At 40.6% G+C, this 20,658-nt stretch overlaps 1 protein-coding gene across 1 annotated transcript in view; it reads right to left on the bottom strand.

Moving 5' to 3' along the window:
- Positions 1-7,092: 7,092 nt before the first annotated feature.
- The window catches only part of SMAD2 (SMAD family member 2), a 50,225-nt gene continuing 36,659 nt past the window's right edge, over positions 7,093-20,658 (bottom strand). Inside the window, 6 exon segments of the mRNA XM_056513881.1 lie at positions 7,093-9,082; positions 13,460-13,604; positions 13,762-13,899; positions 15,611-15,823; positions 16,894-16,947; positions 18,534-18,608. Coding sequence (XP_056369856.1) covers positions 8,959-9,082; positions 13,460-13,604; positions 13,762-13,899; positions 15,611-15,823; positions 16,894-16,947; positions 18,534-18,608 — 749 coding nt within the window. The 3' untranslated portion in view covers positions 7,093-8,958.

The raw sequence follows: 20,658 nt of genomic DNA on the forward strand, positions 1-20,658 counted from the left end.
GGACCTTGTTGTCTTCACCTGTTTTTGCCTGCAGGGAGAGCAGCCCAGGCTCCCCCTGCCTTTACCAACTTTGGCACCAAAGGACATGAGGAAGCTCAGCACAGGCACAGCACAACTGATTCTGTCTGTGAACACCTCGGCTTGTGAACACCCATAAGAAATTTCACTTGTTCCTGTACCTGAATCAACACTGCCTGTGACAGCACACTGTCCTTCACATGGTGTCACCCAGCAGGGTAATTCTGCAGCTCACACATCTCTTCACAGCAAGATCAGTGTGAATCTTCCCAGAGCTTCACTACGATCAAGTCCTGCCCCTCTCCCAAAGAAGCTTGCCTCTGCTGCCCGAGGCTTTTTGTTTTTAACCACAAACTCCATCAGTGATCCCACAGGGGGAAAAAAAAATACACCAACACACAGGTGTGAAAGCCCTGGGGAATCTGTGCTGTCACCCCCACATGAATCTCTCTCTCTCTCACACACACACACACACACATTTTTCTCAGCTTCACTTTGGGAATTTTACAGATCTACCCTTCAAGGACATGCAACACAAACAGAAGAGACAGGTCTTCTGAAGTGTTTCTAAATTCATTATGCATTGGTGTGAATTCAAAGTAATTCATGCATCTAGACAATTCCAGTGTATTTGTCCAACTGTTTAGTATCTCTGAAGAGTTCTAAGTATGTGGCAGGTAACTGGGGGATCTGCAATTCCCTGATCCAGGACTTGGCTCTACACCTTGACTTGCCTCTAGTCCAGTTTCCCCAGAAATTGGGTGCATGGGCTCTGGTCTCCCTGTGTAGTTACTTCTTGATCAAAGACCATCTCTTAAAAAACTCCTCTCCAAGATTAAATATAAACCCATGGAGAGCATCCAAGTCTTTACCCAAAGATACACTGCAACTACTGGCAACCTATATTTAATAATCCTCCACATTAAGTGCTCAACAGCTGCTCTTGGAATTTTACTTCAAAATGGAAAGGCAGGCAGACTAGACTCTAAAGCAGAGTATGTTTTAAAATCAAACTGAATTTTCAGCCTCAGGTACATATTGCTCATAAGCTCAATTAATTCATGAGGCATAAATTCTTTATGATACCTTACTATAGTTTTAGGCAAGCAAATAGAGCAAAAATGCTGCTGCTAACAGAAAAATCAAGAGTGTCAGAAGCTTGTTTCATTCCATCTTCCCCTGATGGGAAAACAGTAGGGGCAGAATGCCTATGCCCATAGACACTTTGGATCCTGTTCCAAAAGAAAAAGGACAAGCAATTGGGATTTATTGAATCCATTCTGATTAGATCTTCTACAAGGAGGAGAAGGATCAAGAGCATCAAGGTCTGACATCCTTACATATCCATTGTCATTCATTTTTCTTCTGGAGCTAACTAGATTTAATGATTATAATTAAGGAAACAGCTAACTCAACATCAAAGATTGCTCTCAGCTTTGAAGCTTTGGTTCTAGCTCTTGTAGCTCTGACAATCCAGGACAAGGACTTTGCTCCACACACTGTGCTTTCCCAGAGATTACAACCTTATTCAGAGAACTTTTTACCCAAGAGAGATGGAAAAGAGGACCAATATGACTGAGGAGTTTTTTAAAAGGCCTTCTTTAATATGGTTTTTGATGGTTCTTCACTAGCCAAGCTTAAGTGGTCAGGAAAAACACATTTTTTAAATATTTTCTTAATAGCTTCAGACCAGTTGCAAATTAAGTCCCCGAGCAGGTGTCCTGGGTGATGCAGTGTATCCCCTATCTCCTGATCTGCTGTGTGTCCAGAAATGGTCTTGTAGGTTAAAGCTAGGCCCAGAGAGAGAGAAGGAGGAGCGGAAGGAGTGGTGGAATTTTCTCATGGCTTATATTCAAAACATAGAGGTAGGAGTTCAGTTCTCTCTGAGCTCACAGCAGTTCAGAGTGAGACAGACCACGAGTTCTTCTTTGCTCTTTTTTGCTGGTTTTCCACATTAGCCAAGGCAAGAAAACTCTTTCCAGGACCGTGGGGTGTTTTTCCCTCTGGAACTGTTCAGTTTTCCTCTGGTCTGGGACACCAGGACAATCACCCCAAGCTGCACTCCGGGCATGGATGCCAGAGAGACTGAGCCACAGAACGACTCTCTGAATTTGCCATCTCTTCACAACAATGAGAGGTTTTCATCCTTTAATATTATTCAATTCTTTTATGTCTGTGAGTACTTTGTGAAACAAACAGGTGTTTTTTCCACTTTCCTCTGAGATTTTTCTCCCAAACTGGCTGGGGGAAGGGGCTGCTGGAATTTGGTTTTTAGAGGAGACCCCATTTGGGAAGTTTCCTCCCAAATCTGTCCCAAATCAGAATAAATATTTTGGTGCCCAATGTGGGGCTCGAGAAAGTGGAAAAAACCTGTACTGATTGCATTTTGGTTTCACTTTCTTTGTGCTGGAATTAAGCACTCAGTACCCACCATATTGCTTGAGTTTATAATGTCTCTCTGGGTGGAGAGCTTGATGTCTCTCTGGTCCCTAGGCCTGTTTAATACCTTTCTGGTCCCTAGGCTTGTTTTCCAATCCTCAGATAGCTCTAGTATTGTCCCTGGCACATAGAAGGGCACGGATTTGGGTTATTTTTGGCTATTTTGCTGAGTGTGTTGATAATGATTTATAGGGAGTTTAAAAAGGTCTGGGGTTTGTTCAATGTATGGTTTCTGGTTTCTTCATCCTACCCTGCATCCCAGTTCCAATGGCATGTTTTGGGGGTTTATTAGTAATTGCACCCAGTTTGTTAGAAGAGGAGCAGGGGATGAGGCTTTTTAGCCTTTCCTTTCCTTCTTGTCCTTTAAATCTATTACATCACCTTTTGAGATGCTAAGGATATCACCTTCCTGGTATTTTATCTGATAAGCTTCCTCTATATGGTTTGCAGCTTGTCTAGAATAAGAGCTGACATGTCCAGAGGGGCTGATGAGACCCCTGACCCAGGCATGGACCCTGCTGTGGAAAATCCTGAGTGGTGTGGGGAATGGGAGAGAATGGGCTGAACCCTGAAGGAATTTTCTGATTCCCCAGCCTGGGAATTTTCACATGAACAAATTCAGAACCATACGAGGCGAGGAAATATCTGGAAGAGAAGGGCCATGATGATTCTAATGAGAATGAGCTCATTGCAATCAGCTGGGCCCTGGCATGCAATAAGCTGGGCTTATGGAATGCTGCTGGATACTGCAGGGCAGCAGAGAGAGGCAGGGGGCAGGGAGATAAATCAGCCAACACCCCAGTTACTCAGGTTGTAGTTAAACCAGACAGTGAGCCTAAGCCAGCAGCTAAACCAGGCAGTGAGCCTAAGCCAGCAGCTAAACCAGGCAGTGAGCCTAAATCAACAGGTAAACCAGGCAGTGAGCCTAAGCCAGCAGCTAAACCAGGCAGTGAGCCTAAACCAACAGTTAAACCAGACAGTGAGCCTAAACCAACAGTTAAACCAGGCAGTGAGCCTAAGCCAGCAGCTAAACCAGGCAGTGAGCCTAAATCAACAGGTAAACCAGACAGTGAGCCTAAACCAATGGTTGTTGCTCCTACCACGAGAGGCATGAAACACAAAACCAAAACTGCTCAGCCAGTGGAAGATGATGATGATGCAGGGGAAGGACCCTCAAGGCCAGCAAATGACTCAAAATCAGAAGTCATTATTGAGTCCTTTTCATTGAAGAACCTTTGTGGCCTAAGAAAGGATTTCAGCTGATGACCTGATGAATCTCTAATCAGTTGGTCAGTCCATCTTTGGGACACTGAAGGTGAGGCTACAGCTCTGGATGGTTCTGATGGTTCAGGCATTTGGGATCCCTGTCACTGGATCCCGTTATTGGCCCAGGAATGATGAAGGTGCTGAACCCTCACAGTCTCTGGGCACGGGTCCTGGCAAGTATGGCACAAAGATATCTGTGTGCAGACAATCTCTGCATGCAGCAAACCCAGTGGAAGACCATAGAGCAAGGGATTGAACTCTTGAGAGAAATGGCAGTGGCAAAGATTGTCTTCTCAGATGACCTCACAACTGAGAATCCAGACTTGGTCCCATGTACACGTGGTGTGGTGAAAACTTGCACGACGTGGGCCACAAGAATTGGCTTCTGCTTTAGCAATGATGAAGCAGGATGACAGAGAGGAGACCGAGCTTGATATGGCAAAGAAGCTCTGAACAGATGCTGTGCATGGCCCTACACAGGCCAGAATAGCAGCTGTGGAAACACATCTGCAGAAATTAGAAAATGAAGAATCACAAGAAACTCAAAGAGATTAAAGAGGGCTTTCTGCAAATCTTGGCTGTACAGATCAGTTCTGGTACCAAAGGTGGACATCCCCCAGCTGGGGAGAGAAGGGACACCCCACGAGCTGAGCTGTGGCTTTTCCTGCATGATTGTGGGGAAAACAGGATAAGAAGGGATGGAAAATGCTCTGGCAAAACAGGTGCTTGAACTGCGAGCCAGCAAGACTCAGAGAGAAAGCTCCACCAAAAGGAAAGCAGCTCCAGTAGCCCACAGCCAAACTGCCAGGTATGATGATGATGATGATGACATGTCCAATCCCCTGGAAGGAACCTTCCAGACATATGCCCAGGGAAAGACGAATAACCAGGCTTAGAGGGGCCCTGCCTCCAGCCAGGTGAAGGCGGGGAAAACCGTGTTTTTTGGATTCATCGGCCTGGCACATCAGAACCACAGAAATATGAGGTCTTGGTTGACACTGGTTCATAGTGCACGTTAATCCCATCAAGACTTGTGGGGACAGAGTCTGTTTCTATCGCTGGCATGACAGGGGAATAGCAGGATTTCACTTCAGTGGAACTTCCTCCCTTCCTTCCAGAAACAGTTGCTAATGCAGTTGTCATGTTATTTGCTATTTTAATGATTTTTTTAACGAAGGCAGTACCTCACTGATGCTTCAGAGCTAGTCGGCATCCCCAGAATTAGGCTAGCCAAACTTGTTTTGGTAAAAAGAACAGTGCTTCATACTCAACTAAAACATTGTGTGGGTGGAGTATAGCAAAATGTTGGATTTCACAATATTTTAACTCAAAACCCAGCTGCAGTAAAATTTCAGCTGCAATTCTAAAAAAAAACAAAAAAAAAAAACCTGTGACCACAATGAAGTGTGACAAGTTTCAAGGCTAAAACAAAACACAGTTCATTGTGCCAGCTATTCAGAACTGCAGATGATTATCAAACCCCCAGACTTCACACCCTCCCACCTCAACATGATAAAAGTTGAGACACATGAAAACAAAGAGCTTGATGAAGTATAGTAGTTGTAATTTCTAGCTGTGTGTCAATTAGTTTAAACCTATTATTCTTAAACATCTTGGCTGACTACTTTGATAGCACTGAGAATGTCTTAAGGCAGATATTTATTTATATTGATTTTATGCACTCAGACTCCTTGGTCAACAGCTTATGCTACCAGACAGGCAAATTCAGATTTTACCTCTCCCTGTCAATTTTATATGGAGTCTGAAGTTAAATTATTTACTCTCTTTGCCTGCAATTGGTCTCAGGGAGGTTAAGATCTGGTTAAACACAATGACCTGAATAAAAACAAGAGAGCACCACAGCTCTCATGGAGTTCCAGATTAGTATAACACTGCCTGAAATCAAAGGACTCCACACAAAATGCTGGAATATCAGTAGAAAATGCCTATTGCAGAGATCTTGCCACCTAGAAAGGAGCCACTTGCAAAAAGAAGAGGGAAACATGCAGAGATGATGACACTCTACTACCAATTCTCACAGTGTAAAACTGCAAAAGTCTAGGCATTTTACATGGTTCTCAAAGCCTCAGTACAGAGGCAAGTTATAAATTAAATTGGGTTTTTCTTCGGAAGAAGATTTCTGAAGAGTCAAGTCTCTGCCTCCAAGCTGCCAAAAGGCACCTCAAAAATTATTTTTAGGCTTGGATATTTATATCAACCACATGGTGTTTGATTACTTGGTTTTGGTAATACTATGAAAATCAGGCTCATGGCTAGTGACAAGAGAGATCAGAATCCTGGCTCATGGAATTAAAGTCAGTGCTACACAAAGTTTGGACAGAGTTTTTCCAGCTCTGTGATACAGGAGGCAGCTGGTTCCCCATACTTGACTGGAAGCATCTCCACTTGAGTACTGCTTGCTAGGTGTTTTATTTTGCAAAATAGCCTCTTTGAAAAAAATATTTCACACTTTATTTGTATTTTGGATATGGGTACTTTGACTGGCAGAAGAGGAGAGGGAGGAAGTCACATTCCTTATGTACCACAGGCATTCTGCATTAAGATGCTGGGGTCATCTGCATGATTTTGAAGAAGAACAGAACAGCAGTGGGATAAGTTAGAAAGGCACTGGGTTAGGAAACAGGGGTATGTTAAAGTTAGTCAAGAACTGCCAAAGGCATTTAAATGAAACGCAGACAAGCAAACATTACAAACACAGATAAGTTCCCTTGTGCCTCTAGGCTGTGGCTGGAACAGCAGTGGCAGGAGAACATTTCAGTGGTACTAGCAGAAATCAAAAACTGACTTCAACACAGACCAGAATGGTCCTGCACTCAGGCAGCACCACAGACAGCGTCTGCAGGGTCCTGGCACTCTCCTTGGAAGTGCCCACCCGAGAAGAGGCAGAGTCAAGGTTACTACAGTGTTCAAGGCAAAGCTACTAACACTGCCACAGGTGAAAAGGCACATTCAGAAACCCACAGCAAGGAGACCACAAAATTAGGCCACCCAAACGATTCAAGCTGCAGCCTGCTCAAAACTGTGAGTCTGACCCAGACAAGTTGCTCTGATCTGTCTCACAGGTGAAAGTAAACACCTGAGATAGCAGAATGAAATTTGATTGTGGCAGGGAAAAACAACTGCTTTAATAAACTCCTTTAGGAGTAGGAGTCTGTACCACCAAACACACGCATATCAGAACCTCCACAACAGCTGCATGGAAAGTGGTATTGAGATTTAAACTCTGCCTTTCCACCCACCACATGCAGGACACTTGTACCATTTAACTGGGTGGATCAGGGTAACTCCTAACCTTCATTGAAAAAAATATAGACAGCAATTAATTTAAAAAAACCCAACAAACAGCCATTGTGAGAATTAAAACTTTTATTAGTGTATTCACATATTAGGCAAATGCAACACGCATGAAGCTTATCTCTTAGGTTCACAAGTTCTACCAATACATTAGTCTACTGGTAAAACTAGCACAAACTGGTAACTGCTTTGCCAATTTTTGAAAGGTCTGGCCCATTTTCTCAAGGCTTGATTTTTGGTATTGCTTCTATGCCCTAGTCATTCATTATGGCATAAAAATATCCATCACTATCATCGATTCAGTCAAGTGATTAAAAGCTGTAACACTGGCCACATTTTTGTTCTCAAAGCTAGGTTATCACTAGCTGTACTTACAAAGTACAGAACTAGTGTAATTGATGAAACAATGGAAAAAAACAGACAAAGGCAATCCTGCTACTGCCACAATAACAAAAGAATGACAGACAGCTAGATCACAAGATTGTTAGTAAGATGTGTATTTTTCAAGTCAGAATAACCCTTCTATACAGTTTCCCAACCCAGCCCCAACCCAGACTTATTTGTAGAATATATTTCAGAATATTTTTAATATGGTGCAGCTGTAGTGTCCAAGGGTTCACAATAACATGCACTGTCATGAAGAACCTGGAAGTCCTCCTTTGCTGGTCATACCTCAGCAACCACTATTCTAGAGGTTTTGCAGAAGCAACTACTTTTAATAACAAGGCCCATTATGACATAATGAATGCATATGATCAGGTGTGTAAGTAAACTATAAAAGCGACTCAGATAAGAAATTTAAATTCTGTTACTGAAATATGTTAAGAAGCTGCATCTATTTAAGACCTAAACAAAAAGAGTCTAGCTTACCCCGGGAAATTATTTTTCAAGATATACGGCTCCAAAAACTAAACCCCATTATTTTTAGTGACATATGAAAAAATGAAAAAAATACAGATAAGGGGTAAGACTTACTCAATAAGAAAAAATACAGCTGTAAGGGGTAAGCCAATAATCTTGTGCACTTAATCCAATATCCAAAGCCATGGTAAATTCTCAGTCCATGAGAAAAAACCACTCATTTCAATGATTCAAGGTACCAAAAAAGTCCCAAATTATACCACTGCCAGCAATACTGCTGGCAACAGATGCATCAACTCAGATGGGTATCAAAAAGTAGACTGCTAGTGTGATGGACACTCAGAATTTATAGTATGAATTCATTTTAGGCCCTATTAAATATATAAAGTGTCTTAAGACTTCACAGATGAATCTCAAGACATTTCTTTCCCTTCCAATGGAGGGACTTTCTCTTTAAGAACGCAGCAAAAAATTCATCTTTTCTATAAGGAAAGCCTTTTTATGTTTAGGACAACTTGAAAACCTGCTTATATAAAAAAAATATAAAAGAATAAGGGAGCAAAGTGTCGGAATTTTATGAGATACTTGCCCCAATCAAAAACCAAAATGACTATTTATGGGAACTAAAATGTAGAACAGCACAATACTGTGATATTTGAGATCATGATACATTATCTGTATATATACTTAGCTATTCATGTTATTGATAACCATTAGGACACTTAATTATATACCAAATAAAAAACACCATTAAAGAGTCTTTAGAACTGTCCCTTCTTTCTGAAGAAGGCTTTTCTATACACTAAATTTTCATCTAGTATCAGAGTATAGGAAACAGAATCCACAAGGTGCTTTAACTGATGAGACCTCAAGTGCTGTTTTTTCTTTTTTCTTTTCTTTTTTTTTTCCTTTTTCTTTTTTTTTTTTTTCTTTTTAAAAAACCTTTTTAGATAGTAAACAGTTCATGGGGACCACACACAAATACTACGACAGACGAGCTGTTATATTAAGTCTGTTGACTGGACTTGGTTTTTAGCCCACTGGTGACAGAGGAGAGTTTTAGGACATGCTGGAGCAGCGAACTGAAGGGGAGCCCATCTGAGTCAATACTTTGTCCAGCCACTGTAGAGGCCCATTCAGGTGAAGCTCAATCCAGCAAGGAGTGCTTGTTACCGTCTGCCGCCTAGAAAACAAAGAATAGGGAAAAGTCACTGCATTGGGTTGGTGTCATCAGGTTTTGGTAGCAGGGGAGGCTTCTGCCAGAAGCTGCAAGAAGCTTCCTCCACAGAGGTATCCTTTGGCAGCTCCAGAGAAGGACATGCTGCTGGTCAAGGCTGAGCCAGTTAGGCATGGTGATGCCTCTAGGATAACAGGTTTAAGAAAAAAATGAGGTTGTTCCCCAGTAGTAACTTCCACATAAAAGCAGGGTGAGAAGATGTGAGAGGAACAACTCTGCAGATAACAAAGGCGGTGGAGAAGGAGGGGCAGGAGCTGCACCAGGTGCCAGAGCTGAGATTCCCCTGCAGCCCATGGAAAGCATAGGGATGCAGAGATACACCTGCAGCCCGTGGAGGAGCCCACGATCAGGGGGATGCCTGAGAGAGGCTGCGAGCCTGTAGGAAGTCTGTGGAGAAGGGACCCGTGCTGGAGCAGCCTGTCCTTGAAGGACTGCACCCCGTGGAAGAGTGACCCACGCTGCAAAAGTTCATGGGGAATTGTTGCCCATGGGATGGATTCACACTGGAGAAGTTTATGTAAAACTGTCTCCTGTGGGAGGGACCCCACACTGTGTCAGGGGGAGGATTCCAATCCTCTCCCCGAGCAGTAGCAGGAACAACATGTGAAGAACTGACCATGACACACATTCCTACTTCCCTTTGCAGCTGGGGGAGAAGGTAGAACTGGCAACGGGGGAAGGTCTTTTAGAACTTATTCTACTTCTCATTATCTTGCTCTGGTTGTGTTTGCAATAAATTCATACAATAAATGATTCAAGCCTGTTTTTCCCACAATGGTGTTTGGTGAGGGATCTCTCACAGTCCTTGCCTCATGACCCTTTTGCTCCATTTTCTCTCCCCTGTCCAGCTGTGGACAGGAGTGAGAGAGCTGCTTTGGTAGCTGCCTGGAAGCCAGCCAGGGTCAACCCACTGCAGTCAGAAAGCAGGTTCAGCTGCCACAAAATTCTGCATTTCCATCCATATCTAGTACATAAAGATATAAAGATCTGCAACCATTATCATAACTGTTGCTAAACTTTATCCAGAAAAAAAATAAAGCCCCAGAACTCCAAAGCACTTAATGTATTAGAACACATCAATAATTACATGCTTGTCCATAATATATCAAGAATATTTCACCCTGGAGAATAATAACAATAGTATTTCCTTCAAGTGCCACATCAAGAGCCTTAGCTCTCAAAAGAAATTCAGAAGTCAAGGTTGTCCAACTAATGCAGTGTTCACACCACAAACAACTGTGTGCAGCTGTGCCTCAACCTTCCAAGAGGCTTCATGCATAACTGGAATTGAATTTTGCAGATAACTTCTGAGAAACATGGAATACAAGCCCTTGGCTCTGTGCTGTCAGCATGGCCAAACAGCACAATGCTATGGTGATCATAAGCTCTGGCTTTTTGGAGCAAATAACATGATAAATGTACAAGGAAATTGGTAGATGTTGTCAGAAACACTGTATCAAAACACGGTGTGTGGTTATACTGTGCTAACTGATGGTATCTCAAAGGAATACCAAACTTTATCTCTGATTTCCTGTAATCTTAAACTTCTACATGTATCTTGTACTGTAACATCCCCACATAAACAACTGAAATAGAAATTGAATTTCCCTTGTCTTCTGTACTAACTTGCCAATAATTTTCCACAATAGTAGCTTTTATTTAAACACCACGGAGAAAATTTCAGTAAAGTTGAAGGACTGACAACCATAAAAGCTTCATTCATTCTCCCATGTACCTTTGTTTCAGAGATCTGTTATTCAAACACCTCCCTTCTCATCTGAAAAGAAATCAGCATTGGACAAAAACTCTGCCTGAGAAATCCTATTTCACTGTACCCACTCCAGGCATGGGAGTTTTCCCTAACTAGATTGGCAAGACTGTGGTTGCTAAGCCAGTTTTTCCTAGTAATTCCAGCTATCCCAAGATTCAAAGGCAGCAGATTAGTCAGATACAAACTGAGCTCCACAATTTCTACTGTCGGCACTGCAGCCCTTTGCTTTAAGGAAATCTGTTTATATAAACAGAGGAACTGAAAAGGCAGAAAGATTAAGACAGGGAAGATTGATTTCAAAAACTTCACATTTTCTAGGAGAAGACAGCAGCTGGGGTCTGTGCTCTTTCAGCACACTACAAAACAGTTATCTTAGCCCCAAATGCCTCTGCCAGAACAAAGTGATGTAACAGAAAAACAAATCTAACCCACAGGAAATACAGTTCCATTTTCTCCTGAATCCTCTCCCAAAGAAGGAAATTCATTATTCCACCACTGTCAACTCCCCTACAACACACTTCCTCAGAATTTTAAAACTGGTTCTGTTGAACAATGCGTGCTTTGTACCAGGCTGGTAAAAATTGATACAATAGTGACAGTCACTGAGCAACCATCTTAAAGCTAAAAACTCCGCTTCTTCAGAAGAAGATTTCCAGTTCAAAGATCACTAAGACCTCTGCTGAGATTTCCTTAGAAGATAATCCTGGACCTGGATAGTTCCTGTGCTAACATGAACACTTACTGGTGATCTGAACTTCTACCATCCCCAATTTAGGCTACCGTGTAACAAAGCAAAAAGCTTTGTCAGGTATTTTGTCTACCAAGACTATAAAATGTATCACCTTGCTATACCTGCATGTTTATGCACATATGCCTAAAATGCAAGTAATGCTTTGCCTTTGCCTAAGCCTGTTCTATGAGAAAAGGTTTTTTTCACATAATAATGAAGCACAGATGGTTTAACAAGAGTGATGGGGTTTACAGCGTTTCCTGGTCCATTTTGACAAGTCAGACTACATTAATTTAAATTCGAGGTTTTGTCATTGGAGCCACCTCTTTTTTGCTCTAATCCAAACTGCAGCATATTTACAAGCTTATCAGTCATTTATTAGCATCATCTTAAAGAGAGGTGCAAAGAAATGAGTTCAGCATGAGTCAGTAACCAGTTTTTGTACTATTTTGGCAGAGTTACCACTGCAGCTTTTTCAAGCCTATGGTCTGCACTTTATAGACCAACCACCAACATTCTCCCCACTCAGAATTAACTTTAACAAAAGCCTCCCCACAGTTTTAAACCAGCACTCATGTTCTGTTCACTTCAAGATGCCTCTATATAATCTAACTGATTAAGCCTTTCTTCTGCTTAGATTTGAATGTTGTATTTAATTATGCCTAAGTGTATACATAATCCTTCAGAGCCAAATCAAATAGCTCTTTAAACCTGAGCCAGATTTTTTCTAATGTACCTCTTCCTAACAAAGGGGTACCAATTTATTCCATTACTCAAATTTCTCATTTCATCTCATTAGACTATTATAAAATTGGCTTAGCTGAGAAACCTCCCCCACATACTGGCACTACTATTTACATGTATGTACTTCAAGAGAAGATAAAGAAATCAACCCAAGCGGAGCCTACACACCATTATTCAACTTCAGAAATTATACAGCTTAAAAAAAATCATTATGAATTGCATTAGGGTATTGACATGTCAGACTTCTTTCTTTCAGTGGACAATTTCTAGAGAGGTTTAAGAGAATTGTATAAAACCACAGTTCTAGCTCTCTGAAATAACAAAAACTTTAAAACTGCTCAGTTAGAAGTCAATTATTCCTCTTTTTCTTGAATTTCCATACTGCATTAAAAACAGGCACTGTCCTCAACTACAGCTTTTCATTTGTGCTAATAGAGAACACAATTGGAATCTACTCAAAAGCAGATAGAATGCTTTTTTCTTTCCACTCAAAGAACTGTTTTTAGAAGTTTTACTACATAAACACAGTCATCTCACTCCTGCAAAGCTTTTTCCACTGCAAGTTCCAAAATACTTGCCATCCCTTAGATGCATGCTCTCTAACTATTTCATTCTGCAAGAGGCACTGCAAGTGTCTCTCTCCATTGGGTACCACCAACCCCATCCTGCGCCACAGGTACTCATGGTGCATGTGGAATAGAACAGAGACCACAATGACAGCAAGTCTAACAAACAGCACATAACAATTTCACAGCACAAACTGTGAAACTTCAAGATGATGGCGCGGATTTCACCACAACATGCAAGCCAGCAGGACTGAGCAAGGGAACAGAACTTTGACAACATTCCTTGCTCAACAGTTGGCTTCCATGCAACACCAGAAGCAGTTTATGGACTTTGTAACTTAGCAGTTCCATAGCTGAGAGGGGTAAAAAGAAAATATGGGTTCAATTTGCACATCCACAATAGCAGCAAGAAGTGTGTATATATGGCTTTCAAGTCAGATAATTGGGATACTAGTGAAAGAACAAAAACTGTTAACTCTAAATTTAAAGAACAAAGGGTTTTCTTTTCTTACCTGTATTCAGCTCCCCATCCTTTAACAAAGCTCATTCTTATGGTACACATTCTAGTAAGCTGATAAACTGCTTCAAAGCCCTGATTCACAGATTGAGCCAGAAGAGCAGCAAATTCTTGGTTATTAAAGATTTTCAGATTGCATCCTATAAAGAGCCAAAAAGGTACAGTCAGTGAATACGCTTGCATTTGCTACACAGAAGGCTGAATCTATGAAGGAATTACAAAAAAGGAAAGCAAATTTCATGCAGTGAATACCTCCAGTGGGTTATTTTCTCAAGAGACCTCTGGTAGGCTACTAACCTGGTGGAATTTTGCACACAGTTGCAGGATGCCAGCCGTATCTTTGATTACAGTTGGGGCTCTGAACGAAGATCGCGCTATCACTCAGGCACTCGGCAAAAACTTCTCCGCCAATGTAGTACAGACGCACTCCCCTCCCTGCAGTAAGATCCAAAGGAACTCTAGTTATGGTATGACACAAGCAGATTAGGGAACAAGGGAGTTTATTTTTCAAAGAAGACCAAGGTTTTTTGTTACAACAGAAACAGAAATCAATTATCTACAGGACCTCACTGCTGTGCTGACAGCTGTAGCAGGAGCAGAACACAATTAAATTGCATTTTTCTCCCACAAATGCAGAAGGAAAAGCAGAATAGTTTTTGGTCAAAAGTGAAATGGCCTTTTTCCAGCCATATAATAGCTTGTACCCAAGTCCAAGCTCAGAAGCAGTGTTCATATAAACAGAATTAAAACTTGTGCTAATATTAAAGCATTGTATGTGAAGCAGCACAGACCACCGTGGTCAAAAGAGAAAACACAAGATCACCCACCACTGCAACACTGTCTTACATGCACCCACACTATTTCACAACCCACTGCATACCCCTGTATTACTTTAACAAAACCAGTATGACTTCATTTAGCCCTATTATAAAAAAAAAAAATCTGTGAAAGAAAAAATCTCAATCATCCACCTTTAAATTGTTATTTTGTTCTGTCTCTCTGGGTGGAAAATAAATCTGCATAGTTTATTTCTAGCAGAAAGTAAATAATGTGCAATTGATCTCCCAGAGAGAACTATTTATAATTAACAGATACTTTATAGGCCATAGTTTCCATTCGCCTTTTTCATTAAAAATTTTTTTCAAACAAAATATGAGCTTCTCTATTAAAAACTAAGGGCTCATGAGATTTTTGCTTTTTTTGCTTTTCTTCCTCATTGATCATTTTGACTAGTCAGTATGAGCACCGACTGGATTTCAACACACCTAAAATTTTATTAGATGAACATTTGGATTTGGTGTTTGGACTTGGCATAAGAGGAGTCAGTTCTACAGAAGAGGTTGAAATTTTACTGCAAGTAAAAACAATAACAACCAAAAAAATCTCATACACGTTGCTAATGAAAGTATTCAGAAAAAAACAAACCAAAAAATGAAGGTAGTTTACTGAAGAACCCAAAGTCAAGACACAGCATTGTGGAAAACAACGTTCTTGACTAACCATTATAAAAAAAAATCTTAATCCCATCAAAACAATGGGTTCTCAAAAGCAGCTTTTCCCATTTCAGAAAAGAACTTCATCCTTTCAGTGTCCATTCCGCATTTTATAAACTACAATAAACTAAGCAACACGGGATATTTTGTAATTAAAGCTTATATTTAAACTACAAGGAATTCTGAATATAAATGCTGGCCAGGGCAGCTCCACTGAGGAGCCTGGGATGCTTTGGTGCACCATCATTTTCCAGAAGGCAAGAACAGCAATGTGAGTACAGGAGTGCCACACAGTAGAGTGGCTTCCTGCTGTGCTGCCCTCAGCCTGACAGCTGTGTGACTGCAGCTGCCACCAGCTACTGAGTGAGGAAAGGCAGCTCCTTTCAGCTCCAGCCATCACTACATCTCTTGCCAATTCAAACTGGCTTCAGTGGCAGAAGCTGCTACCATTTCTCCCTAATTTCAGAAGCAGTGACTCTGTGTCTTTCCACTTCTGTTCTCAACCAGAAAGACCAAACTATCACTCACAAGCCCTGAGAGATATGGCTGGCTGCACAAAGGTGAAAGGAACCCAACACACATCCTACCTTGGTCATTCAGATAACTTAACGGACAAAATGAAATTAAATAGTTAAAAGATCAGAGATCTTTACCTATGTGTCGCCTTGTCATTTCCACTGTAGCATTTCTGTTTACATTGGAAAGCAGACCTAGACAAAATCGTTCTGAATTTGATGGATCTGTAAAGCCATCTACAGTCAGGGAAGGCTGAGATGCATGGAAGGTTTCTCCCACTCTTTGATTCAATTCATAATATGCTATTGAACACCAAAACGCAGGCTCCGAGTAAGTAACTGGTTGCAAGTCTAAAAAAAAATTTTAAAAACCAAGCTTAACACAGATTTTTAGGCTGCAAGTAGATCGATCTACCCTGCTATTTTGTCGCTCCCAGAAATGACAGCAGTAGTCTCCTCAAACTACTCAAACTATATTTTGCTTGCTGTCCTTTTTACCTACTTACTTCAGTAAATAGAATGGAATTCAATCTTCCACACAAGGGAAGGAGGAGGGGAAGAAGGGGTGATCTAATCTGACCACAGCTCATTTAGTTCAGTACTTGCATTTTGCTCGGCACAATGATTAAGCTAATGGTGCTCTGAGCACCAGACGTTGAGACATTCCTGTTGCCTTTTTCTGTAGCTTGCAAACATTTTGGCAGCATTAAAGGAAAGATTAAACTATCAAACACTGAACAACAAAAAGGAAAAAATATGAAAATCACGTTCTCTTGTATTACACTGTCTCTTTAGATAAAGGTAGTTCTAAGCAACTTTATTGTCCCCTACTAGAGTATCTTCCCTGTGCACCTTCAGGTTTTTTCTTCACTGCCTCCCCTTTTTACCTACCCTAATTACTTACTCAATGTTCTGCATTTTCCTGTCACATCCTGTCACCATTCCTTAAACAAACCCATGACAATCTGATCTTCCTGAGGCACTTACACAGACACACAGCAATGGCACTGGATCAAAGCAGGTGGGCTACTAATGTGGGAGCAACAACTGTGCTGTGGTTACAGGTGAAACAGTACATGAGAAGAGCAGCAGAACACACACACAAGGGAGACAGCAAGTCTGGGCAGCATTATGGACAGGCAAACATCCTTTTAAACTATTCATTTTATAAATGCTATTCCTGCACACATAGAGACAGCACTCTTTCTCTTTGCTACAAGCTCAACAGGTACAGAAATAGAGTAATTGTTAACAAGTGATTAACCCAGCCCCATTATATTTAACATCAGGAAGCCAACCCAACAGTCACCTCTTAATATAGCTCTTAATTTCTTACAGCACATTTTCACTTTTAAAGTAATTACATATATAATGAAGAGTCACTACACATGGAGAAATAATTGTAAGTATTTCCAGCTTACCCAGGCTGTGATTAACTGGAGAGAGAGTACTAGGAGACAGCTCTGCTGGAGATCCTGTTGAAGCAAGACAGACAGGTTTCAGAGCAAATAATTTTTGTTATTTCAGATCAGTAGGCATAACCATTATCTAAATCATGTTTACAGCCAAGTTTTTCAGAGTAAGAAACCTCAGTTTTCTGGAATATCACACACTTACTCTGAATTAGGATTTCATTCAATTTTCCAGACTTCTGGGTACCCACCCCTCCTTGTAAAGACTCAATTAACTTAGCATTGTATTTGGCAGAACTCTGCCACTTTGTGCACACTCTCAACATTATTTATGCACTTCTCTAGTGAGAAGGTAGTGGCTTCCCAAATTCAGTAAAAGAACAGATAAGAAAGAGTGGATGAGACAAGAAGGACATTGCCTCTCCGTTCTCAAAGGAAAAGGTTTATCTTGGAAAAGACTTTCCAGTATCTGAAGGGAGTCTTCAAGAAAGTTGGAAAGGGACTTTTTAGAAGAGCAGGTAGTGACAGGACAAGAGGGAAAGGCTTCAAACTGAAAGAGGAGAGATTTAGATTAGATATTGGGAGAAAAAAAAAAAATCTTTATGCTGAGGATGATGAGGCCCTGGTACAGGTTTCCCAGAGAAGCTATGGCTGCCCCATACCTGGAAGTGTCCAAGGCCAGGCTGGACAGGGCTGGGAGCAACATGGGGTAGTGGAAGGTGTCCCTGGTGGAAAGAGACGGTCTCTAAGGTCCCTTTTATCCCAAACCATTCTATAATTTATGATTCTATGATCGCCAGAAAAGAGCAAGCTAGATTTCCTCATTTGAGGAAATAATTCCTTCCCAGAAGCAGGAATTTAAACACTCAGAAAAACATGAATTCTCCAACACAATTTGCACACAAGGTGGCAAAATACAGGAAGGTTTTCACAGAAACATTCCTACAGTGGCTGCTGATGTCAGGCTGTTTTAATTAAGGTATTTATTGTCACATAGTGGGAAAATATTGCAGTTCTTACAGAAACTGGTGCAGCTGATTCCAACTTACTGAAAATGGTTGCTAACATTAGCTAACCAAGCACACTCAAGTCTGCCAACACACAGCAGGAGGTTCTTACCCAGCACATTAACTGTGCTTTGTCCAAGTCTAAGGTCAGCCACATTATCTAGAAACCCTTACATACAAAGGCACAGAACTACTTTTGCCACAGAGCCTTCCACACAAGAATTAATTTGAAACATGGCCAAAGTGGTAAGTCTGTCAGAGTTAAAGACAGGTTCTCAGAAAAAGATTGTCTGTAACTTGTTTAGGCCAACAGACACTGTGCTCCAACGAACCCATCTACCAGAGAATGGTAGAAATCAATTAACTATTAAAAACTATTTTAAGGGTTTCTGGTGAAGTCTCAATTAGACTTGTATACTTCTGTTACAGAACAAATGTAATATACTTAATCTGTCACAGAATGTTTTAAAAGCATTTCCCTGGCAAAAAAAAAATTGTTTTGTTCATTAAAGTGGTATTTTAGGCATAAACCACCAGGCTTTAGAGGAAAACTGCCACCATCTTTTGGACTGAATTCATACTATGTAGAGGGAACACAGCTAGTAATACAAAGCCTTGAAAATAATAAAAAATAGATGTTACCTGTATCCATGCTTTGGTTCAGCTGCTGGTCACTTGTTTCTCCATCTTCACTAATATATCCTGGAGGAGGTGTTTCTATAAAAAAAAGAAAAACCCACCAATTTGTAAAATGACTAGGGAAACTTCTGCAAGATTTAAGTCTTGTGCATTTTGTTACATCTTTATGAGCTCTGTTACACCTACCTGAACACTGAATCTGAACATCATTTTGCTGTCCCTTTTTCCTTCAAGTACGACTTCAAACACATTACCTGCCTTATTGGTATGTACAATGTATCTTATGTATATCAGTCAATTGTTCAAATATGTTACATAAATACAAGAACCCCTGTTTGTTCCATTTAAGACAAGACGCTGTCACTACAATGAGTAACAACTTTGCAATTGTGATCAACAGCTTTCATATTTAGCAGAATTACAAATGAAAAAAACCATCCGGTGATTTCCACAGAAAAATAATGTGAGCTGTCTTTATGTAGGATAACCATCAGATCAGATACCCTCCCACACCTTACTGAAGTTGTTAGATTTAAAGGCTGCTTTTCAGTTCAGTTGCCAAATATGAACTTCTTCAATACACAACAGTTGATTTGACTCATTTACAACTATATTAACATAGAACACTGCACAAGTTCTATTATTATTACCACTAATACTTCTAAGCTCTGTTAAAACTGTCATCTGTTCTTTTAAATAGCTTTCTTTAAAGACAGAATTTCAAAGACCAAAGTAAATTCAGTACCAACTTTGAAGCATTCTGATACCAGAAACTGTGTCTAATTCCTCAGAAATATCTTCAAAACCCAGGAGAGTATGCATTTTCTTCTTCTCCATTCAAAATGTTCTTTGCAGTTCAGATAACGAGTTAACCAACTGCCTTTCAGGAAATCATTTTCTTTGAACTGGGCAAATGTCTTTTCCTATGTATAATAGGCAAAACCTGTGTTTCTTTAGTGAAAGTGTTTGAAGCTAACTATCTCTACAATCACCTTAGAATTGTCTCTGAAATTCTGAAATTTCCAGTAGTTAAACATCTTTAACTACATTATTACCAAACAGCAGAAATTTAAAGATAAAGCCTTTTGGCTTAAGAAATAAAATTATACCAAGCATCATGTCTGAGATGTACTGCAATATTGTGAGATCAGAAGGAAACCAGTGAGAGGAAACTAGATTAAGTCAGTTGATTAAATTAAAATGAACTGAGAGAATTTTATCTTTGATTCATTCTGTGTGCTAAATATAGACATGATAGAATTCAAGTGAGAATTTAAAAGGACGATTAAGGGAAATATTCACTAGTAAGAAATATGACAACAAAAAAATTATGCCCATTTTGAAGATTTCTTACAGCATTCATTGTGATAATGGGGACTCCACCCTTCTCCAAATCATCAGCTATAGTTAAGGCCACAGCTGTGGCAAAAGGTGAACACACATTTCCAATCCAACCCATGACTCCCATTTCCAGTTGCTAATCTAGGCTCTTTGGCACAAATTATTTTCCATGTCTAGTGTCTGCCTGAACAGAGAAGATTTACTCCACCTAGTACTATTAATAGTTTAGGGTCAGAGGCTGAGCACCACACAGCTGGAAATGAACACTCAGGTGGGCACGAGAAATTTGTAGTAGAGCTTGAAAAGTGTGGACAATGCAGCTCAGCCCATCCAGAACCTGAACTGGAACACGCAGCTCCCAGAGGCCACCCTGCATCTTCATGGCCACCAAGCTCTCTTGCAGATCAAGTAGTGAGACATGACTGGGGTACAAAGCCTGCCTCCTGCTGAAGAAAACATCTCTCTGAAGAGCCTATCAAGGCACACAAGGCTTATCAGAACCCAGTCAAAAAGTCCAGATTAAGTCAGCCAGGTCAAATAATAAGATGAGCACAAGAGGGGAGGGTGACAAAGAGAAGGAGGTGTAGTTATCTGCATAAACATTTAAAGATCATGTGAATTCCTACAATCACCTTGAGCAAACTTCCTGCAAATAACTACTTTAGCTCATTTCCACAGCACTGGATTTACAGATGGTGGCTTTCCAGTAAACTGTTTGCAAATGTTATCAAAAGCCCTCAAAGACTGAGTCAAAAAAAGTATACACGAGTTAAGAAAGTAACACAAA

This window comes from Oenanthe melanoleuca, chromosome Z (assembly GCF_029582105.1).
Source record: "Oenanthe melanoleuca isolate GR-GAL-2019-014 chromosome Z, OMel1.0, whole genome shotgun sequence".
Classification (NCBI taxonomy): Eukaryota; Metazoa; Chordata; class Aves; order Passeriformes; family Muscicapidae; genus Oenanthe; species Oenanthe melanoleuca.